The 18,570-nt window shown below is 46.6% G+C and overlaps 1 protein-coding gene across 3 annotated transcripts in view; it reads right to left on the reverse strand.

Moving 5' to 3' along the window:
• SEC16B (SEC16 homolog B, endoplasmic reticulum export factor) overlaps nt 1-18,352 on the reverse strand; it is a 37,347-nt gene extending 18,995 nt beyond the window's left edge. The window contains exons 1-13 of one of the 3 annotated variants that reach the window (XM_074349835.1): nt 18,154-18,352; nt 17,578-17,667; nt 15,668-16,021; nt 14,037-14,149; nt 12,825-12,927; nt 11,936-12,044; nt 10,588-10,732; nt 9,794-9,945; nt 9,355-9,416; nt 7,548-7,683; nt 6,829-7,063; nt 4,238-4,331; nt 1,985-2,066 (exon numbers count right to left, since the gene is read on the reverse strand). In XM_074349835.1, the coding sequence (XP_074205936.1) occupies nt 1,985-2,066; nt 4,238-4,331; nt 6,829-7,063; nt 7,548-7,683; nt 9,355-9,416; nt 9,794-9,945; nt 10,588-10,732; nt 11,936-12,044; nt 12,825-12,927; nt 14,037-14,149; nt 15,668-15,963 (1,527 nt within the window). In that variant the 5' untranslated portion in view covers nt 15,964-16,021; nt 17,578-17,667; nt 18,154-18,352. Of the gene's footprint in view, nt 1-1,984; nt 2,067-4,237; nt 4,336-6,828; nt 7,064-7,547; nt 7,684-9,354; nt 9,417-9,793; nt 9,946-10,587; nt 10,733-11,935; nt 12,045-12,824; nt 12,928-14,036; nt 14,150-15,667; nt 16,022-17,577; nt 17,668-18,153 lie in introns of all 3 variants that reach the window. The other 2 variants (XM_045516592.2, XM_010954896.3) reach the window with 2 other exon arrangements.
• Nucleotides 18,353-18,570: the final 218 nt, after the last annotated feature.

The following is an 18,570-nucleotide window of genomic DNA, read 5'->3' on the forward strand; positions in this document are numbered from 1 at the left end:
CCATGCTTTTCCCACTACACTTCTTATTAAAAGTACCAGAATCTGGCCTTTTCCTGGATGCTGCGATGCTGGGGAACTCTCAGACACTAAGGTCAAATACTGCACTGGCACATCACCTCTGGCTCCTCGGTGTTCTCACCCCGAAGCAGGGAACAATCAGCGAGCTCCAGCAATGCGATGAGACCCAGTGGACTGCATGTAGTTACATCATTTCCTGCATTTAGTGCTTTGGGACGTGAGACAATGCCACTGCAGAGCACAGGCATGCAGCGGAACTGGGAAGTGCACCCCATGCTCCAATCCAGCCAGTTGGTTTGACGATGGGGCGTGAAAGTCATCATTTCTCTTTTCTTTTCTTAAAAGTGTGCACAAGCAATAAGAAGAACCAAAAAGCAAAAGCATGAAGTCCATTTTCATTAAAACTAGGTGTCAGCAAAAAGCCAAGCCTCTAAATACAAGAAAAGGCTTCCAGAAGTAATGACGATTGAACAGAGGTGGGCTCAGGAGGCAGAAGGAGGGGGTCCCACAACCATCTCCCCGGCGAGGGAGAAGCAAAGACCCTCACAGACACCAGGTCACATGGAAATGCTGACCGGCCTGGAATCGGGCCCCGGCCCCTCCCCATCTCCAAAATCCCATAAATAACTGGGCCAGGGAAGACTCAACACCTGTGGAGGAACAGGTACAGATACACTGTCAAGATAAAAGGAAGGGGGAAGGTAGAACATTCACCAGAAAAAATGTTACCATGACGCAAAGAATGGTCACTCAGCATTTCATCATGAGTTTAAGGAAAAAACAGAAGAAGGTGACTGTGGGCTCTTTTGCAGAGCTCAGGAGAGACATGGGAGAAAAATCAGAGGAATAAAGACAGGAATGGAGAGAGCTCGAAAGCCCAGAGACACTGATGAAAACACAGTGAGGAACACACGGGGTGGAACTCATACAAGCAAAAAAGAAGGCAGAAAGAGCTGAAATAAAAAAAGGGATTTTGTAATTAAAGAGAAAATTACATGTATATAAGTCCCATGTGTGTAGATACACGTAATGTGTATACAAAGGATTCCTGAGAAGAAAACAAAAACAATGGAACAAAGCAATTACTTAAGGATATAATTCAAGAAAACATCCCTGAACTGTAAGGTGCACATGTTAAAAGAGTAAGTATACTGTACCCCAAGGGAAAAACTCACCCACACGGACAACACCAAGATACATCCTAGTAAATTCCTGGACTTCAAAGATGAGTAAGGGGTGTCTTGGGACAAAAAGATCAAGTCTCTTGTTACAGGAAAACTAGTGAGCTGGCCTCAGACCTCTCCGGAGCCACACAGCACTCTGCTGACATGTAAAAGCGAACGTGTCCAAGCTTTGAAGGGTGGACGTGCAGTGCTGGGAAGAAAGGAAGCCTGGCTGCGGGAAGCATGGACGCGGTCTCTCACTATTGGAGACACAGCAGGCAGCCGTGGGATTGCGGGAAGGGCAAGGTCTTTGGAATCAGACAGACCCTGGCTGATCCTGACTCCCCTACTCCTAGCTCCGTGATCTTGGGTCACTGGCCATCTTTTTTTTTTTTTAATATTTAATTTTATTTATTTTTGTTTTGTTTTGTTTGGGGGGGTAGGTAATTAGGCTTACTTATTTGCTTATTTATTTAATGGAGGTACTGGGGATTGAACCTAGGACCTCGTGCATGCTAAGCACACACTCTACCACTGAGTTATACCCTCTCCCCCCTCATTTTCCATCTTTGCATCTCAGTTTTCACATCTGCAAAACAGGGATAATAATTCCTAGCTCCATGCATTAAATGAAATGATGTGCATCACAGTGTTTAGCACAAGACCAGACACATGGGAGGTGATTCAGGAACAGTTACTGTTTCTTTTTCATCTCTAAAGCCATCACCTCACTTCTGAGCAGTCCCCACCCCCTAAACCCTCAGGATGCTGGGGTGTTGGCGGGGTCCTGTCGAGAAGGGTACCGTGGCTGCCTGTGGGATCCGCCCCGACATGAGCTGGAACAGCGTCTGCAGGGGGTCGTTGAGCGCCAGCGTGCTGGTGAAGCTGCAGAGAGAGGGGACCGTCAGTGGGTACCCCGCCAGGAGAGCCTGCTATCCGATGCCTGCTGGGCACAAGCCCCGTCATGCCTACTGGACTGCAGCGGCTTCTCCTGGATCCTGAGTTTCTCTTTGCTGTTCGGTTGTGCCTCTGCTACCTCCTCCCACTTTCCGATCTCCACTCCACCACACGGCCCAAGTAGAGCTCACTGATGGGGGAGATCCTCCGCGCTTGGGCACTGACACCCTGACTCCCGAGTAACCATCTCTGCTGGCCTTCGGTCATCGCGGTCATCGCAGAGATGACCCAGGCACAAGGTTAACCTGAGCCTCTTCTCCGTGGGCCACTCCCCCGCCCCTGGCCGCCCTCCACTGCTGCCCGCCACCCCTACGGCAGCCCTCCTCCAAGTCAAGCCCTCAGCCCTCAGCCCTCAGCCCTCAGCCCTCGGTGCTGGTTCTCGGGCTCATCGCTAGCCTGCGTCTGCAGTGCTTTTACTCACTAGCACTAAATAGTCATTTCAGTGACCAAAGAGGCGGAGAACAGAGACCAGAAATGATCCTGCTGATGACAATCCGTGGGATCTGCTTAACAAGGATATAATGAGCTCTATGGCTGATTTGAGATTTAAGCCCACTCAGTAAGGGATATTTTTCACGATTCACTGGGCTCCATCAAATACCAATGGCCCAGGGCAAAAATCTGGAGTGGAGATGTATGCTACAATGTGAAGATTTTCCTTTCCAAAACCGAAGGGAAAATCACCCCTCGGAGCATCATCTTTGATTTTTTTTTATTTGAATGGAAGGACTTCGGATTGAACCCAGGACCTCGTGCATCCTAGGTGCACAGGCTACCACTGAGCTGTGTCTGCCACCGTCCCTGCCCACATCGCTGACTGAGCAGCACCCTTCCTTCAGGGCTCAGAGTGCTTCTTCCAACAGACGTTCAGTGCTGCTCACTCTGAACGTCTTGAAGTACGAGGTGGAATTACTAGTCCCTGGGACAACCGAGGGTCAGAGTAATACAGAGACTTGGCTGAGGCCATCATGAAGAACGGGCTCCCAGGTTAGCTCCACAGACCGAACTTAAAGTGGGGGTGATCACCTTCTTATCAACTCTGCCCAACAGGACTTACAGCCAATTTAAATTTAAGAGAAGTTGAGGAGGGGGTGGGTGTGGCTCAGTGGTAGAGCATATGCTTAGCACGCACAAGGTCCAAGGTTCAATCCCCAGTACCTCCATTAAAAAAAAATCAATAAATACAGAGCCGACATTTTAAAATTAATTAATCAACTAATTAAATATAAGAGAAGTTGAGAGGGTAGTTTCACAGCTTTAACCAACGTGAGAAGATAAGTATCCTTCTTGCTGTCTGACCCAAGCCTGCTCCTTATAGGAGGGTCCCCTGCCCTACTCCACCCCGCCACACGTCTGTCCCTGACAAGCCATGGATGCTAGATTCAGCCAAAAGGACTGACTCCAGCGCCCCCTGCCCCCACCACCTCCATTTAATTCTGATTCTGTTTGGCTGTTTCATTGCCCTTGTTCTGCACTCCTGGCTATGTACTCACACCTCCATCCCTATCTCTCCTTGGTTTGGGCATTCTGCCTGGTCCCCCCTGGACCCGGATCACAATGTGCTGGCATCATTTATGACTGAACACAGCCCTTCAGTCGTGACGTCTCCCATTAGATGAAGACATCTCGATCTATTCCCCAGCCCTATAAACCCCTTCCCTACCACAGCTCACGTTCCTGGTACCCTGAATCCCTACCCACTTCTCCACACCCACATCCCCACTGCGGGACTGAGCAGCAGACAGTCACTAACTCTCAGTCCTAAAGCTCTGTCAGTTAACGCTGAGTGATCGCCTGTCCCCTCACCAATGGAACTCTCTAGAACAGACCCTCCAAAGAGGAAAGGCTACTGCCATGTAGAAACCTACTTAATTTTTGGAAACTCTGACCCTGGGAAACATTACTAAAATGTTGTATTCAACTTAACAACTAGGAAGAATGTGTCTGTGCCTGGGTTATAAGAATCTGAAAAAGAGAAATGCCATGTCCAGCTTAGAATTGAAATGTAGGGCTTCTCCGTGCACCTTGAATTTTCTCCCCACCCTCACCCCCATCTTTGGAGGGGAGGCCTCTCGGCTCCGTTGGTCTCCCCAGCTTACCTACTCATGACCCAGCTGTAGGTCCTTGGGTCCATCTTGCTGGACAGGAACAAAGCATGGCCCCACAAATGGTTCTTCATGGCCCACTCCAAGGCTTCCTGAAAACACAAACATCGCCTTCAGTGCCGCCTGACCCCCTTCCTCTACCAACAACAAACGACTGTGCTTAGGTACTGCTGCCCCCTGAGCAGAGGAGGCTGGGCTTCCAGAAGACTGGCAGAGCCTCTCATGTGAGTATGAAAAAGGAAGACTTGGGGAATGGCTTTCACTGGCATGTATTTCTCTCAGTTGTCCCTTTCTCCAGCCTTCACTTGATCAAAATCCATTATGCAATTTCATTAGCTCCCCTCAAACATTGTTTCCAGTTAGCTTTTTCTCCTTGGCAGAAGTCACACAATGCTTTCAGGAAGCTAAGCACCAAAATTGAGAGAAGCATCTCACCCCAAGGCTCGAGTCCCAAAAGACGAGTCCAAGATGGTGTTCGTGGAGGCACGATAGAGGAACAGTTTCTTTATTAACAATTATGGCAGTTCCTCACCCAAATCCATGCTCTCCTTCCTGGGCCAAGAAGTGGGCAGCATTTCCTACCCCCATGGCACCTAGATGTGGCTGAGTGCTAGGCCGTCAGATGGGAACGGAAGTGATATATGCAGCTTCCGGGTCTGGCCCATAGAACATACGAAAAGAGCAGTCTTCCCCCCCCCCGCCCCCCGCCAAAAGAGCAATCTTTATGTCTTTTTTACTTGTCCTGGATGTGAGGCTGAATTTCCTGGGATTGTTTAAATTTATTCTCTCTTTAAATAAGATATCATGAAACATATTGGGATAATCAAATCAATTTTCATTTGGAGGTGGAAATACCTCATTAGTGATTTCCTGTCCAAAAATCACATTATTTGGGGGCACCAAGGAAATTAATACCATGCCAAAACCTCACATATCAAGCCCTTACTCAACAGTTCTGAAAATTAAATGAAGAGGTGAACGTGTGTGTGTGTGTGTGTGTGTGTATGTTTTAAAATTTGCGTCTTCCAACCCATGTCACCAAGTTCATGGTGTCATTAATTTGGCATATGAAGTTGATAGTTAACAAGCACTTGATGGTTAGTAAGCAATTAATTACAGTATTAGGAGGGTAGGTTAACTGCTATGTATGCTGGCTCAACAAAAGAGCAGCCCCCCTTCTAGTCATGGGAGAGCACTGGGCAGGGGAACAGAGTCCGGGGCAGCCCTCCTCCGTGTGGCAATTCAGGGACTCAACTGTGTGAGCCTCCACCGTCTCCAACATCGAGCCCCCAAGGTTTCCGGATGTCATCCTCCTTCCAGCCAGATGGGGAAGAGGCCATGGAGGACTGAGTCTAAGACTTTTGTAAAATGTGAGTTCAACTTCAAAATTAAACAAGGCATAAAATAATAGCTGATGTGAGGTGATGGAGGAAACCCTTTCACAAAGTGTAAGTGTCTCAAATCATCATATTGTACACTTTAAGTATCGTATAGTTTTATTTGTCAAGTATACCTCAACTTAAAATTTTTAATATATAATATAAAAATTAAAATAGTCTAATTTACATACCACAAATAAACAAGGCATCACTTCATCTATGGAATTAAAGTATTCAGTATTGGTAGGTATATTTTAGATATGATGGGGGTACCATTTGTAAACAAACTTTCTGGAAACTAATATTAGTGTATATGTGAAGAACTTTTTAAAAGTGCCTACCCTTTAACCCAGTGGTTCCACTTCTAGGAATCTATCCTAACAAACAATAAAAAGATCAGCCAAAGATTTTTATAACAAGATGTTCAACTTGTAGAATTTATAACGGGTGACAAAATTGTAAATAGTCTACATATTCAACAGCAGTGAATTGGTTAAATAAAACATGATATGCTTAAATAATGGAATATAGTCCATTTTTAAATGGTATATTTTAATGTCATGAGAATATTTCACCATATAATCTTGAGTGGGAAAAAAAAGAAATAATTGTGTATATAATTTAACTTTTTTATTGAAGTATAGTTGATTTCCAATGTTGTGTTAGTTTCAGGTGAATAAATGCTGGAGAAGGTGTGGAGAACAGGGAACCCTCCTGCACTGTTGGTGGGAATGTAATTTGGTGCAGCCACTGTGGAGAACAGTATGGAGAGTCCTTAAAAAACTAAAAATAGAGTTACCATATAATCTGATTTTTAGCATACAGGCATGGAAAATACTAGAAGTAAATAAATCAAAATGTAAATGAAAACAAGATTATACTGTATAGCACAGGGAAATATACACAAAATGTTATGGTACCTCACAGAGAAAAAAATGTGACAATGAGTGTGTATATGTCCATGTATGAAAAATTGCGCTGCACACTGGAATTTGACACAACATTGTAAAATGACTATAAATCAATAAAAAATGTTTAAAAATGTAAATGGGTGTTATCTTTTAATGGTAAGACTATAGGTGTTTTAATTTTTTTCCTTTGTACCTCTCTGAACATCTTAGGGGCTGTAAAATGACTGTCACAGCTGGGGGAGAGGAGAGTGGCTGGGGCGGTGGGTACTTTTTTAAGCCCGAGGCGGGGCCGCACTTGCCTTCTTCCTTCCGTAGTAGAGCAGCTTGGTGAATTTCTCCACGATCTGCGCAGGCGTCTCCACGCTTGGGGGAATCTCCCCGGTGAGCAGGTTCCGGGGGCCCGAGCTCAGCACCGGCCTGTCCTCGTCCGTCAGGCTGATGAGGTTGGCCACGGGCGGCTGCCTCCTGTACTTCTCCAGCTTCCTGCAGTCTTGCATCAGCAGCTCCGCAATGTCGGACCCCGCCATGGACTGCAAGGCAGAGGGGGCCGTCCTGACGCAGAGTCCTCACCGTCCTCACGCCGGCAGCCCAGGCTGCAGAAGGAAGGCACCGGGGCACCAGCCTTCTCCAGGCGGGAGGCCGACATGCAAACGCAAGACAGCCCCTTCTTGTATTATTGTATTTCAAACTTCAGCTTCACTCTCAGGGTTATTTTCTTTCTGTCGGGAGCCGTGAAGATGACCAGAAATATGCACACTCCCACAGGTGTACTGTCTGCCTGGCGCAGTAACCCAAGAGCTGGGCGGCAACCCCAGACCAGCGGAGGAGGGCAGGGCAAAGGTTAGGCTTAGAAAACTGTGGTGTCGTCTGAGCAGTATCTCCCCTTGGGGCCATGTGTTGCTTCTTTCATGTTACCTTTTATAATCTTGCCATAAACCGTATCTTCTCCGTCCAGGAAGGCTTAAATTCCAAGCCAGCCTGCACCTGCCCATCCACCCGAGCGGTAATACTGACCCCGTTCTGCCGACAGAGGAGAACCAACAGCTGCCACAGTAGAGCGGAGTCTCTGCTCCCCGGTGTCTCGGACTTGCGGCTCTGCGCTGCTTTCTGCTGGCAAAATGTCATGATGTCCACCTTGTGTACATCTTCCCTAGGGAGAGATTTCAGGGAGCAAAGAATGAGGGGCAGACCCCTCCCCCCCACCTCCCTGTAGGACCGCAGGCTCCTCCTACCCTGCGAGGCTGCTGCCTGGGCTGGAGCTGAGGACGGGCGTAGTGAGGCTGTAACTACAGGATAGTTTCCTTGCAGAACAGAGATTCTCTGGTCCTCCTTCTCCATTTTACAGAGGAGGAAACTGAGGCTCAGAGACTTGAAATGACTGTCAGGGTAGCAGGTAAGAGAGCACGCAGACTTTGGTCAGACATCCCTGGGTTTAAATCTAGCCTGCCACTCCTCAGCTTACATAAGTTTTTTTTTCTCAATGAAATATGTTTGTAGGCTTTATTTTTTTGGTTTTTTTTAAACACCTTTATTGTGGTATGGTTCCTGTACAGTAAACTACTTTTATTTCAGGTGTACAGTTTGATGAATTTCAGCTTACGTAAGTTTTTTATCTCCTCTGAGCCTCTGCTCTTTCCCCTAACATAGGGGTAATTTTTTAAAAATCTACTTCGGTGGGAGGGTATAGCTCAGTGGTAGAGTGCATCCTGGGTTCAATCCCCACTACCTCCATCAAAAATAAATAAAAATCAACCTAATTACCTTCCCCTGCAAAAATAAACAAACAAAAAAAGACAATGTAGATAGATAAGTATTTTTAAATAGAAATTAAAAATTACCCCCATACAAAAATGAATTAGCCAGTTGTGTAGCATGTATAATTGCCCAGTGAACAGGAATCATTATTTTCTTGAGCTCATCCAATAAAATCAGTCAGACTGGGACCAGTAACCTCATGTCCAAACACCCAACCCAGTGCTCTGCCTTACATCTATATACCTACCTGTGTCTCAGAAATCGAGACAGCACTCATTTTTACTTGAAAGCACTGTCAAAATACTGTAGGGTTTTCTTGGAGGGGGAAGCTTCAGGTAAGAACACCTTTATATAGCAGTGATGAGACTGAGAGGACTTCAGTGTGCATTCTCTCTCTTGAGTCTCGCAGCCGTCACTGGAGTAGCACAGCCAGGGTTACTTCATTTTTAAAGGGAAAACTGAGGCTCAGAGAGGACTAACTAACCTGTCTGCCATGGTAGCTCTAGTTAGTAGGTTGTCCTGGCCTAGAACCCAGATCCTCTGACACCACCAGGACTCCACTGCTCAGCAAAGAGCGTCCTGAATGTTTTATCAGAAGCAGGACTCGGAATGTAAAAGCAGTTCCAGCTCAGTCCTGCAGAGGGCAGACCTGCACTCTGTCCGGTAACTCAAATGCTGACCGTGTTACTTAGCTCCCCAGAAAAATTTTTTTATGTGATCCACTTGCCTATGATCTCCCAGGCTGTGCGCCCCTGTTCTAGCGGCTTAAGGACTGTTAGTACACAGCATGCTAAAACCTCCTACCACGTAGCCTTTGTAAAACAGAACTGATTTCAGATTTTTAAACCTTTAAGTTAATTTTTCTTTCTGCTTTCAACCCTCAAATTGCTTGTCAAAATAGCTCGGGCCACATTTGCCTCCATCCTGTAACACAGAGATTCCACTCTGACGGGGACAGACATTTTCTTTCAAGGAAGCCAAGAACAAATCCCCAAAATGCTGAGCTGGGCGGGAAGATGTGGTAGGTTCCAAAAGCCCTGATGTGGCAGCTCTTAGGGTAATTTACCTAATCAGGGGTCCTGAGAAAGTCCTCATCTCTTCTTGTTCCTCAAAATCATTAAGGATAACCTGGAACAAAAAAAATCAAGTTTGGTCTTCAAGACTCTGTTCACCCAATGGCCCTTTCAGCCAAGTCCGGGATCAGAACCCAGAGCCGTGGTCCTGGGATAGGGCTCGGTGCCTTGTGGAGAAAGCAGATGGACAAAATCAGTTCTCCAGTTGCTGAATATGAACTTACAGCATCTCAGGAAACATAAGTCTAGCATTACTTCTTTCAGAGAAGAGCCCCACCCATTCCTTTATACACACACACAAACACAGACACTCCACAAGATGGATGGCCCAGTCCCCCACAAGAGCACCCTATTTCTAGAGATGCCCAGGCTTATGCAAAGGGAAGCAGGGAGTGGCATGCTGGCATACCAGGGACACAAAATCTTGCTTACCTCCACGCTGTGCAGTTCAACCAGGGCAGTTTGTCCATCACTGGGGGAACTGGGACCCACACACACCAGCTGACCTCCTGGTCCAAAACTCACAGGCACGTGAGGGACATAGAACTTCATGGGTGCCTTGGGACCAGCTGCTGAGATGTCCTCTGACCAACAGACACAGGTAGACACTGTTAGCATTACCACCACTGCTTTACTTTAGAAATACTCCACAGACACATATGTTTCCAAATTCCACCTGGGACCAAGATAAGATTCTGTGTGGGCTACATAATTAGAAGGCCACACTTCAAGTCTGACTTGAGACTATGAGAATATGTCAGAATTTAATGCAAGGATTTGATGGTTTGCTCCAAAGGATAATGCACCAGGCCCAGCCCCTCAGTGATGGTGACAAGCCAGGGACTTCGGCTCTTGTAGCCCCAGTAATCATGGCAAGTCTCCTACATCCAGACCTTTGTGACCTGCCTTGGCTTTACCAAACTGACTCTACTTTCTTCACCTCTGAGGACCTAAGAGGACCTCTGAGTTCCGCCTCTCCCAGCCTGATGATGGCTAGGGGCAGTGTTCCCTTCCAAGAATCAGCTATGATGCAACCTCCAGAACAAGGGAAAAGGTGGGAAATGGAGCCAAGGTTGGCCACTCCGCCCAGGAGACCTACATACACAAATGAGGCAGACAATAATCTGCTCTTGGAAACAGAGCTAAAGGTGACTTTCCAAGAGATGTGCCACCCAGCCCTCTTCTCACCAGACTCAACCAACTCCTTTGAGGACTTCAGCACCCACCAGCCTGAATTGGACTCCAAGCTGAGGAAGCCATGGGGTCAGACAGTTCAGGAGCATCTGCCATGTACTGACTGAGCTCGTAGCTACTGGAGCTGAGACCAGACTCATGCTGCCGGAGAAGGTTGGACTCCTCGGTCAGTGACGGCTGGAAATTAAAAACAACGAAAATGCATGGAAAGAATCAGAAGCACCTTCAAACAGATGGTCCTCCCAAGTTATCCTTCAAAGCACCAAAATTCAAACTTACAAATAAATATAGTAAATGTGGGTGTGTTGAAACAAAAAGAGGGGATCATTCAACTGATAAGTGTTTGCTAAAGGATTCGTTATGGCCTCTTGGAAAGAGTGTTAGCCCTGGGGCCTGGGGCACTGAATTCAAGTCCCAGCTTTGTCAATACCTAGCGGCTATGACCTTGAACAAGTAACTTAGACTCTCAGATCAGTACCGTCATCTGTAAAGCAGACAATAATGCCTACCCTATATAGTTCATGTACTTACTCTTACATTCATTCACCAGCTGTTTGATGAGCACGTACTATGCTCTGGTTCAGTGCTTTCCCTGGGGATAAAGGTGTACAAGAACTTCATGGAACATTACATCCTGGGAGAACTGTAAAATAGTGGATGCAAACAATGGATGCAAAAGCTCTCTGCACACTGTAAAGTGCTGTATGGGTGTACGGCTGCTGTTACTGTGTTGTTGTTACCGTTTGTCATAGTATGCACCCTACCCTGTTCTGCATCAGAGGAAACTGTTCCCCTAAATCATACCAATCTGATCAGGGAAACAAAATTGATACAAGACAAGTCAAAAATTAAGGGCTGGTCTCCATAGTATCTTTGCCACTTTTCCATAGAACTAAAAATATCGCAAAAGTTAAAGTTTATTTTTAAAAATTCAAGAGTTCCACTTTGTAGCCTAGCAAGTACACACGGTAAGATTTTAGAAGAGAGAGATGAAAGAGTCAGGAAGGCTTTCGAGTTCTGACTTTCAGACCTAAATTAAAAGATGCCAGCAACTTCCCACTTCCTGGGTACCCCAAAGTGCCAGACCACCGGAGGCCTCTTTGCCGGCACCCCAGAGTGGCTTGGGTGACATCTCCTGATCCAGCCAACTTGGCAAAGAAGGCAGACAGGCCAGATCAGGGCCTCAGACCCAAAAGAATGAAACAGGACGCAGGGAAAGGAGGAGGTAGGAGAGGAGGCTCTGCCAAGAGGGGAGGAACGGGACCCCTCAGACTGCTGGCCCCTGGGGACCCCCACCCGCACCGGCCCGCCCTGCCACTGAGGAGCGTGTCAGCTGTGATGCGCTGTCACAGATCGCCAGCCCCACGTCACTCAGGTTACCTTGTTTCTCTGGGCCCCAGTTAGCAGACTCCCCGGAAGTAGGTCCCCAGGCCTCTCCTGTCCAGAGTTGGAAGCAGGGCTGTTTTTATAATGGTTCCGACTCTTAGATCTGCAGCAAAATGACAGGAGCAAGTGAGAAGGGGTCCAGGGCAGGCCAGCAAGGCTGAGCTGCTCTCTGCTGGAGGATGTTCTACTGCAAAGCGTGGGCAGGAGTCAGGTTGGCCCCAGGGGCCACAGGGAAAAGCCTTGTCCTCTATTTCACCACCTCGATCTATTAATACCAGAAAAGCAGGCGCTCCTGGGGTTCATAGTACATTTACTAGAAGTGGCCCCAAACCCTGCAGAAAAGGCTCGGTCTCTGTAGCCTGACATCCGGGAAGGACTTAAATTAGAGCAGTTGGGTTGGTGAGTTCCAGTAGGGCAAAGGCACCAGACTTCAGGGCACCAGGACAGGTGCCAGCACAAAAGGCTCTTCCCTGCTGGTCGTATCTCAGGGGATCGCCCATTCTCAGGGCACAGGAGTGGGTAGAGGACAGGCACCCCAGCCCCAGGCAGGACCCAATCATGAGAACTTTTGCGAGGCCACATCTGTTCTGAGGCCAACATAGAATTCAGGCCCTATTTTAGGATGGATCTCAAGTAACCTCACAGATCTGGGGACTCACGCGGGTTTGGGGAGCTGTGTCTCGGAATTAAGACTCCCTCCCTCCAAGTGTCCATGTTAACAGCTGGCCTGGGCCATCCTGGGCTCCCCCAACATCCCTGAGGCCAGAACAAAAGCAGATGGGCTTCCGAAGATGAGGAGCCAGCACCAGAGGACATAAGGTTTGCCTAAGATAGTCTGAGTTTGGCAGAATCGTGTTGAACTGGTCTCTTCTTTCCCACTTACTGGTACTGGATCTCACTACTCTGGTCTTCACGATGATGTTCACTGAGGCACTTTTGATCTCGATAATCTTCATGCCAGATGTAAGGACTCCCTTGCCTTGGCACTGCACCCTCAGAGAAAACAAAATAAAGACAGGTCACTTCCTACTCCTGAAAGTTCAGAAGAATAGTAGCAATCTGTAAAGCAGAGTTACTGGAGCACAGCAGGTATAAAAACATTCAGTCATCCCTCTGTATCCAGAGGGGAATTGGTTTCAGGACCCGGGGAAGTTCAAGTCCCTTATATACAATGGTGTAGTGTTGGCACATAACCTGTGCACATCCTCCATTTACTTTAAATCATCTCTAGGTAACTTATAATGCCTAATATCATGTAAATGCTGTGTAAATAGTTGTAAATTCAGTGTAGATACTATATAAATAGTTTCCTGCAGCAGTAAATTCAGTTTTTAGGAATTTCCTGGAATTTTTTTTTCTTCGAATATTTTCAATCCGCCGTTGGTTGAATTGGCAGATGCAGAACCCATGCATGGACACAAAAGGCTGGCTGCATTTGCCAAATTGACTAAAAATGATGAGTGAAAGCTAACAGTGGACGTCTGTAAGCTGCTTCTCAGTCCCCTCTAAATAAATTAGCACAGCTGTATACAATTGTACAACAGTAGGGGCCCTGTGTGTGTTTTCCACGTGGAAACAGCTTTCTCTTTGCTGGCAGGTCAGAAGTGCCATTAGCACATACTCATGATAGCCTCACTACTGGTATGAAGTATACATTCCTTTCTGTGCGTATCTGCCACCTTCAGGGTGAATGATGGTCAGACTCATTACGGCCCAGTCCCACTCTTGGTGACTTCACTGTTAAGAACTGACTTCACTGTCACTTTATCAGAGGCTATCATCTCGGCTATAATGAAGAGGAGAAGAAAAACGTGGATGAAGTGCAAACCATCCATAATACTAGTAACGTAATGACAGTTTCAGTACCGTCAACCACACATACAAAGAAAAATGACTGCTTTCTACCTCCATCTCTTCTCCTCAAGACATCTAGCCGCAGTGGCCCCATCCGGCTGAGAAAGAAGTGGGTGGGGGCGGGGCTCTAGCTTCGGCAGAGCAGGAGACCCAGGGTGAGGCTGTGAGCACGGCCCTGTCGGCCTCTGGTCTGTCAGCCCGACTGCACTGTCCTAAAGGCTGCTTGGAGATGACTCCATACCTCTTTCTTCCTGCAGCTGCTGCGGGTGTCCAAGGTAGTAATAACTTCCATAGGCGTATTCTTCCCTTAGGGCTGGGGAATGATAGCTCTGATACAGATCCTCCATGCCCGGCCTAGAGAACCACCAAGAAGGCCCGTCACTCAAGGATAAGTGTGGTAGAGAGAGAGACCAGTGGGGGACTTGACAAACCAGACGACTTCAGAGGACAGACTTGTGACCCCATCTAGAATCTGCTCTAAAGCCACAGTTCCTTCTAGATCCTATAACCAGAAAATCCAGAATCAGAGTAGAACTAGGACCTTTGTGTCAGCACAAGCCTGGGATTTTTATTGCAAAACCATAGCCAAGTATCTCATTCTCCTTCTCCATGACCCCTCTTCGTCCTCAAATACATACATCCAACAGCACAAGGTATTTTCTGAGAAAACACTGTCCTGATACCATCTTAGGAAACCTCTTCCCGAGATGACTGTGTAAGTACCCAATAGGCCACTGTAATTCCCATGCATATTACAGATGGAAATGAGATGAAGAAGTCAAGTTCAAATTTATACTGTATGGCACAGGGAGCTATATTCACTATCTTGTAGTAACCTAGAATGAAAAAGAATATGAAAATGAATCTATGTATGTATATGAATGACTGAAACATTATGTTATACACCAGAAACTGACACAACATTGTAAAATGACTGTACTCCAATAAAAAAGAACGCAAATTTTAAAAATGTTTAAAAAGTCAAGTTGGGCCATCTTAAATCTGATTGCTTTTATCACCTCTGTTCTTAAAATAACCTCCTTCCAGAATTCAACAATACAAAAAGGGACAAAACGAAAAGGGTCATGTTGTTAATATTTTTATCAATTAGTAATTCTTTAGTATTCCCTAGGGGCAGAATTCTTTACCATAGTTGTCATAACTTCAACCCTAACTCTGGAGGCAGGAATGATCACCCCTGTCTATCAAAGTAGAAGACAGACAGCTTGAACAGTTCATAAAATATTAAGTCCAGGAGCAGGAACTCTAGATTCTCCTAGAATGGCCTCACTGAGACCTCTTCATTCTGAATTTGGAGTATAGAAGCTTCTATTTGCTTTCTCTGAGGTTTTTGTTGTTTTGTTTGTTTTTTAAGTTTCTATTCTTTCATTCAATGCATATTTTTTCTGTGTGCTGATTACACTATAGGTACTGTTCTGGACATTAGGGCTCTTCTGGGTGCTAACCCTGGGTCAGAGTCACCCAAAGATGCTAAGGAACCTTTTACTGGGACTCATGAGAAAAACTTTTCCGTAGTCTACAAATATTGCCTTTTGTGATCCCACAGTAAGAGGGTCTCATCCGCTATCTTGAATTGCATCATTCTTTCTACCCACTCCCCTGCCCCCAACACCCAATCACACTGTGATGCGTCTTTAAGAAGCTCCCCTAGTGGATAAAGAGGAGAAAAATACTGTATTTTTGGTCACCAAAATCCAATTTGGGAGAAGAAAGGGTTTAGCTAAGTCAGTGTAGTAGGACGGAGATGGAAAAAAGGAAAAAAAAAGAGGAGAAATAAAAGGAGAAGGAAAAGAACAATCTGCTCACAGGCATTTAGGAGAGTCGGGTCAGTTCCGAGCTCTGAGCCCATACCTTGGGTACAACTGACTGGGATAACCACCTTCATAATAGGTAACCCTGGACACAGGCTGACGCCACTCCCCAGGCCTGGGCACGTAACGTGGCTGCTGGTGGTCTGCCCTGGGGTCCTGCTGTGGCTGGGGGCTCCTGCCCACATCTTGCCTTTGATGGAACTTCTCTCCATTGTGCCAAGAGTGAGGAGCAGGCGGATAATATCCATCTCTCCTAAGCCCTCGGTCTGGATCCTTTGATGGTGCTGGCGGCCTCCCCCATGGCTGAGGCGGCCACTGGGGAACCCAAGGTTCCATCCCTGACCCTCTGAATTTCTCCCGTATTTTGAGTCAGTTGTGTAATTATTTTATCCTCCTGCAGACAAAACAAAAAGACAAAAATAAATGAATCATCATTTTTAGGTCCATGTCCGAATTTGATGGTTGATTAGGTTTTGTGGAAGAAGCACCTATGGTCCTCATAACCTTCTATCTGAAACAAACCACACGGGCGCTGATGTAGAGATATCTGAAAAAATCCCAAGCAGATACTTGAAATAAATAACAGGCTAGATAATTACATGGATGCTGCTGTAAAAATTAAAAAGTATATTTGGAGCAACAATAGATGTGGGAGGCATGGGAGAGAGAGAACAGTAACAGATGAAAACAGTATCAGAATATTCCGATTAAATAAATGTTTGCTCATTTGTGCCACCACAAGTGTTTATTCAGCACGTACTACGGCGGCCCTTTGTTGTCATAGAAATAGAGTGGACCTTAGACAGAGCTAGACCACAGTTCAAATCCTAACTCTGCTGTTTAGCTGTCAGCTAATTAAATGTTTCAAGTCTTCATTTCCTTGCCCACAGAATGAGGACCGTAATGATTAGGTGCAGGTCACTGTCAAAGTTAGAGCTAACTTGCAGAAAGTGCCCAACACACCATCTGGCATATAGTAATTGTTCAACAAATAGTAATTAGTGTTATCAGAGAAAGCTTAGGGTAGTGTGAGGAGCTGAAGGCATTTTCTAAACAAAAAGAAGCTTAAAGTGACCTCAAGTCGGGGGAGGGTATAGCTCAGCAGTAGAATGCATGCTTAACATGCAGGAGGTCCTGGGTTCAATCCCCAGTACCTCCATTAAAATAAATAAATAAACCCAATTACCTCCACCACCCCCTCACAAAAAAAGATTTAAAATAATAATAATAATAATAATAATAATAATAATAATAATAATAATAATAATAATAATAATAATAATAATAATAATAAATGAATAAGTAATACTAATTACCTCCTCCAAAAAAAATTTTTTTTAAAAGGTGACCTCAAGAGACATCTCTTCTGAAATTTTAAATTAAAGTCTTAGAAGAACTAGGCCCTATAATCCAGCCATGCCCATCCCTTCCCCAGGGGAACCGATGAGACACAAGTTTGGGGTTGCTTCCGTGGCAAGCTAGAGAGCCATGTCTCAGTCATCTTCCTGGCCAGAGATCTTAAAACCTGGAAGTCTCCCCCAGCATTAAACTGATTTTCCCCACTTATTCTTCAAAAATGGGAAACAGCTCCAGAGAACAAGTTACCTTCCAAGCTTCTCTGCCCATATGGCAGAGCAGCACCTGCATCCAGCTGCCTCCAAAGAAAAAGCACATGTCAGACCTCACTCCTGTTCTCGGCTCTCTAGTGTTAGGAGAATGCAGAGCTCAGCCAGACCCCGTGTCTCTCCTCCCCTGAGAACCATTTTAGGTCGAAAGAGTCTGATCCACTTCAGTTAACTTGCTCCCACTCCTGAAACTCCCAGCCCAACATAAAAATGCATATCAGAACAAAAGGTCAAAGGTGTGTGTTGAAATCAAGACGTCACTCTGCTCGAAGGCCGTGGAGCCAGGGTCCACAGCAATGAGCTGAGAGCGGTAAGCAGAACATACCTGAAGAGCAAGGCGCAGAAGTGCCTTCCACCTCAGGAGCAGTCACGGCTCAGGACGACCTGCACCTTCCTTCCCGCATCAGCCCCCTTCCTGGAAAAAGCCAGGCACAATGAGACCCTTTTCCAGCAACTCCCAGCAAAGACCAAGTGCCCCAGACACAGTGAAAGGGTAGCTGGATCTTTCCTGAAGGCCCTTGGAACTTGATACCAATGGGACACAAGGAAGCTCAGCAAGAAGAAAGCCTCTTCCACCTTGTCCCCAGATACTGTCCCCAGACAGCCCTTCTCCCACTGCAAAGACACAACGTTCAGTCTCTGCGCCAAAGTCAACTCCAGTTGATTTTTGTGGCCAAGATATAACTCCAGTAGGTTAGACCTCAGGTTACAATTAAGGAGCCCAGATGAAAAGCACTGAAGATTCTCCAAATGAAGGCATTGCATCTGCAGTGACAAGTCACACTTACACGCTCACATACATGACCTTCCCTGGCCCCAGGAAGAGCACTCTTGCCTTTCCTAATCTGACGCCGCTGCAAGCACAGCGAAGAGAAAGACAGAAGCTCGCGCTCCCACAAACCTGCTCGGGCGCCTGGCTCCCCGCCTCCCCTCAGCGCCGCTCCAGGGCTGTCTGCTCCCCTCTGGGAGACTGTCAAAGTCCAGGTGCCACATCTACCGAGACCCACCTGGCCCTCAGACCCACAGCCTGTCAGCTACCTTTGCAACTGCCCGGCCCCCAGGGAGCTGATTCATGAGGGCAAAGTACGGCCCCGCTCCCTCCGTCGGACAGACCTGGCTTGGTGTGTTTGCTCAGAACCCTGTCCCAGGCTCCTGCTTCTGTTTGCTTGGTCGTGGGCTGAGCCAGGTTCACTCCCATACGAAAGCATCCAAAACCCCACAGCAAACAAGGAACAGAGACCCGAGGGAGAGGAAATCCAGCAAGCCCCGAGGCAGCCTGGCCTGCTGAGAAGAGCACCCCGTTCTATACTATGTGACT

This window comes from Camelus bactrianus, chromosome 21, assembly GCF_048773025.1.
Source record: "Camelus bactrianus isolate YW-2024 breed Bactrian camel chromosome 21, ASM4877302v1, whole genome shotgun sequence".
In the NCBI taxonomy this organism is placed as follows: domain Eukaryota; kingdom Metazoa; phylum Chordata; class Mammalia; order Artiodactyla; family Camelidae; genus Camelus; species Camelus bactrianus.